The 4888-nt window shown below is 55.0% G+C and overlaps 1 protein-coding gene across 1 annotated transcript in view; it reads right to left on the bottom strand.

The window, feature by feature from the left end:
* Window positions 1-4888, bottom strand: part of SGSM1 (small G protein signaling modulator 1) — a gene marked incomplete at its 5' end in the record, with an annotated part of 32626 nt that overhangs the window by 1680 nt on the left and 26058 nt on the right. Inside the window, 4 exons of the mRNA XM_010153182.1 lie at window positions 234-316; window positions 1518-1642; window positions 1786-2364; window positions 3083-3154. Coding sequence (XP_010151484.1) covers window positions 234-316; window positions 1518-1642; window positions 1786-2364; window positions 3083-3154 — 859 coding nt within the window. The remainder of the gene's footprint in view (window positions 1-233; window positions 317-1517; window positions 1643-1785; window positions 2365-3082; window positions 3155-4888) is intronic.

The raw sequence follows: 4888 nt of genomic DNA, 5'->3' as shown, positions 1-4888 counted from the left end.
GGAATATCCCTTCCCACTCCCCACACACCGCCCTCAAAAAACACACCTCACAGCGCACAAGGTACACGCTGTCCCCAGGCTGGGCTCAGACAGCCCCAAGGACAAACTGGATCCCGCCACCACCCCCGAGCACGGGACCCTGCCACTGCAAAAGGGCCACCACCAGCCTAGTAGATTCCCCCCTGCACTCCCACAGGGATACAGGGACAGCGGAGCGACAGCCACCCACTCACCATCGTCCAGGACGACCAGGAGAGGGGCCAGCAGGTCACACATCCCCTGCACATAGCCGATCTCGATGTGCTGCCAGATGTAGCTGCGTGGGAGAGCAGGAAAGGTGACCCTGTGAGCCCTTCCCACGTCATACACCAGTGTTACAGCCCATCACCTCGCTCGCAGGGCAAATCAGACCTGGTTTGATGTTATGCCTGGGCTCTGTTCCTCTACAGCTGGCTTGTAAATAATTTAAGATCCCGTGGGGACCTTCACATAAGCCGCACACGGCACAGCGGCCATCGCAGGGTGTTGATCCAGAACTGTGCTGTGGCCTTTGCATGGAGATCAGAGCAGGGAAAAGCAAAATCAAAAAGCACAGCAAGACGTGGTGGTTGATCAAAGGGCAGAGACTGAGATTTTGTTCATTTATCTCCCATTCTCACCCTTCCCCCTCAATTCCTCCTTCTTGGCGCTCTCTACACGATATTGCCTGCTTCGCCTCCCTCCAGTGTCCCAGGAAGCAACCAGCCCTGCAGAGATATCTTCCCATATTTGGTAGCAAGGCAAAACACAGAAAGGACTGGGATACACTGCTGGCAGAAGGAAACAATCTTTTCCATCCTGCCCATTAGTTTTCCAAAATCTGCTGTATCGTAGGCCTGATCTCAGCAGAGATCTCCAACTCTGGCTGTCAGATAAAGCGACAGCTCTAATGAAATCGCAGTTTATCTTCATATTTGCAAGATGAGTAATAATATTTAAGCCTTCGCTGTCCCTGAAGCAGCCGCAGCTGCTGAGCTGGAGCTGGTTTGAATCGGTGAATGTCATGCAGCGACCTCTTAGTCACAGGGACTAAGCAAAGAGAATGAGAAACGCACCCAGGTACAACCGTCTCCTGGGTTCTTGGGAAGGCACTAACCACTCGGTCGCTTCAGGCACTTCCTCATTAGCTCTGCGAGCTGATCCTCATTAAAATGTTTTCCAGACATATTCCAGAGAGCAGGTGGGTGGCGCTGGGCTCAGACCATGAGGCAGCAGGCCCAGGCGGTCCCAGGGAGCCCTCTGCTTTGGCCATCAACCCAGACATGTGGCCGCCATGGTAACCATGAGGTCCTTGGAGCCCAGTTCTGGGATGATGAGAGGATTTAGGGAAGCTAAGGAGGCGAAAATCAGTAACCAGAACAAAGCCTGAGGCTCTGGCCTCAAGGTGACTTCAGGGAAACCAGCCACCCACACCAGGAGCCTGCTGCCATGGTGGGGAGGGCTGGCAGGCCCCCACCCTGACCCCCCACCGCTCCCACCTGCACATGATGTTGCGGAGTTTCTCCAGGTTGGCAGGAGTGAAGTACCAGTAGTTGCGGTCGCAGCGCTGCACGTCCTTCTCGATGCGGTGCAGGTTCACCGTGTACATGTCCAGTAGCTCTGGCTGCCCAAAACAAAAGGAAAAATGGATTTGTTTGCAAATAAAAACCGGAAAGAAAAGTTGCCATGGGCAACGGAGACCCCAAATGCAGACAATTAGTGAGACACCCAAGGAAGAGACCCCCTCAGCAACACATACATACTTACAGAGTAGGTGACACCAGTCGAGGAGACAGCTGACGCTTCCGTGTTGGCCAGATCCACTACAGCCAGGGAATCCAGCTGCGGGTACAAACTCTCCATCTCCGGCTCCTCGGAGAGGTTATCTTCACTCTCCACCAAGCTCTGCTTCTCGGCTTCGCTGTCTGCCCAGCTCTCTACCACAGTCAGGGCCACAGCGTCACGCAGGATCCCTGCCGAGCTCTCACCCATGGGAACAAAGTCCACGCTTCCACCAGTGGGAAATTCACCTTCCAGGCTGTCTTGGTCCCGCAGCTTCTCCTCTTGCCGGGCACTATCCGTGTCCTGTGGGGCTGGCATGTCAGACCCACCAGCCTTTCCCTGAGAGCTGGCCGAGGATTTGTTGGTATCCAGGGCGCTGTCCTCATTGCTAAAGCTACGCTCGGAAAATCCGGATGCGATGGAGAAGTTTTGGGAAGAGGGGTGGCCAGAATCAGGGGAACACGTGCCGTTGGGAACCGTCCCATTAGGGATCTTGCTTTGTTTGCCATCTTCGAGCTGAGCATCCGCTTCAGTCTGTTCCACTTCGTCAACAGATTCAAACACCTGCAAAGCATGAGCAGAGAGCCATGTGAGAGCGAGCAAAGCCCCTGCATCCACAAAACCATTGGGAATCGGGACATAAGGCCCATATTCCCAACAGCAGGGAAGGAGGAAGATTGGATCAAGGTGCCAGGCTCACACAAGCAACCACTGCAATCAAGCCGGAAGGCGTTTAACTCAGTACTGTGGCTCCACATCTTCGCTATAGTGAGAGACAACCTCAGGCTGAGCAGCTAGCTCTCTATCCCATTTTTAACCAGGCTCTTGGCATTTCTAGGCAAAGTTCTCAGCCTTTAGGTTCCCCTGCCTGGATTTGGCAGGTCATCGCTTGGTCGTTTGCACAACTCGGGAGCCCACGGTCCCAGCTCCGAAGGGCTGAGCTTTACTCAGTGTAATATACTGGGGCGAAATGTCATTTAAACAGGGTGGTTAAACACATGGATACTAACGTACGGAGCAGCCAAGGGCCCTCGGGTGTGAAGGCCACATGAGGGTTGGTTCTTGGAGCCCGGACAGAGCAGGCTGGTGAATATATTAAACCCTGCCAAGCAGTGCACAGTTCTGATCTTCGCGGCTCCAGGGGTGGGTTTGTGAGTCATTTACCTCCCCCAAGCACCACTTCTGCTTGGCAGAAATCATCACGCTTATCGACCAGCCCAAGCTGGGACGGAGGGTGGTGGGTGTCTGAGCGATCGGGAGGGGACGAGGTGCTGCCGCTCACCTGCGTGCTGGAGCTGGAGTCGCTCTGCAGCCGGGCGTGATTCTGTCGGCCAGAGCTGCAGCTCTGCGAAGACTGCAAGAGAGAACAAAAAGGCCGGTGAAAAGGCAAAGAGCATGGTGTCTGGAGCAGGGGCAGGCTCAAGCCGCGCTGTCAAGGTGAGCAGGTAAAGAACAAGTAGAAAAATCCATCCAGTAACTCCTCATGTTTGACCCATGAAAGGCGTTCACGTCATCAGCTCTGCCGTGTGGATCTAACACAGCGCAGCACCCTGCCTCAGCCCGCCACTGGCATTTACTGATGGAGAAGACGACAAAAAAACAAAGTCCCAGGCCAATCCAGTTGTTCAAACACTGTATGTTTGGGTCTGAAATGAACTGCTTTCTTCTGGCCCTCGGAGAGGTCACGCTGTCTCCCTGGAGTGCACATTTCTACAAATCTGTCCTAATTTGGCAGCAATGCGACTCACCGCCTCTTAGTTTACACAAACGATGAAGTCACATGCTATAAAACAATCCCTCCAAGCATATTAATGTTTTTTCCTTTTCTTAGAGCACTAATACTGATGCTTTAAGCCAAACTCGGTTGAGGCAGCCCCTCTCAAAGGCAACAGCACCCCTTCCTAGCTTCCAGCTGAAGCACAGGAGGAAGCATTGGGCTTTGCACTGACCAGATCAGTGCTCTGCCTCGTGGATTCCCTCTGAGCACCCAGTCCTCCCTGTTACCCAAGCCGCCCCGGCAGTCGGGATGCACGGAGCATTGCAATGACATCAGGCACAAACAATAGCGTTTCACGAAAACACGGCGCTTGCAGAGCGGCAGCAGTCGTCCCCACCCTCATATTGTGGGTGTCTGCTGGGCAGGGCTCTGATGGCGAGAGGAAAGGCAACAGTTTTCCTCCATTACCACGGGAGCATTTTATAACAGGAAATTTCAGGTTAGCACGGGAAAAGGGTGAACCTTTGCATGTATTAACTCCGCCAGCTCCCCTCCCAGTGTGTGTTCCCAGAACAGCCAGACGTGGATACCAAAAAAGACCCTCAGTGGAGATGGGAATGATGCACGAGGCTTCAGCAAACCCAACCGTGCAGCCCACCTCTGCTCATCCCCCGCGAGAGCTGCGTCGTCCAGCTCTGGCATGCAGACCGCGGCTCGGACCTGCCTTCCCTGCATCTCTCCCTCTCTGGACACACACACAGCCCGTGTGGTTGGGGCTGTGTGTGTGTGGCTCATCTCTTTCCAAAAGCATCCGCACAAGCTCCCCAGAGAAAACCAGATGAAGTCTCCAGTGCTGTGCCCACCAGGCCCCTTTCGGCTTGGCCACCATTCGCCCCCGGAGCAGCGGCACGAGGTCAGATAACCCAGCACTGCCTGCTCTGCCGTGCCGGGCTGTGCTGCTCCAAGGACAAAACCCACACGGAAACACTCCCTGGACTCTGTTCCCAGGACTGCCTTTCCTGTAACATGCTTTTCCCTCCACACCCTTTGGATTGTGCCATGAGTCGATCTCCCTCTATAAGCCAGTCCCATGGAGCTGGGTGCTGGGGCCCCGCTGTGTCCCAGGCCTGTCCCACTGTGGCACGGTGTACCGAAGCTGCCCGGAGCCTGGCAGGCTCCCCCACAGCCAGTCCTAGAGCCACCCTCACTCCCCCAGCCCACTGGCAGCAGCCCAGGCTGCGTCTGTGCTGAGCACCTGACAGAAGAGGGAGCCAAGAAGCCCACTGAGCTGTTTCACAGACCCCAAGAGTCAAAATCACAGCCTTCCTCCCTCCTCCCACTTCTCACTGACTTCCATGGAGCTAATCCTGT

The sequence above is a fragment of the Eurypyga helias genome, unplaced genomic scaffold (genome assembly GCF_000690775.1).
Source record: "Eurypyga helias isolate BGI_N326 unplaced genomic scaffold, ASM69077v1 scaffold21716, whole genome shotgun sequence".
Lineage (NCBI taxonomy): Eukaryota > Metazoa > Chordata > Aves > Eurypygiformes > Eurypygidae > Eurypyga > Eurypyga helias.
The sequence above is the reverse complement of the archived record's forward strand: the minus strand, read 5'-3'. Positions and strand labels throughout refer to the sequence as shown.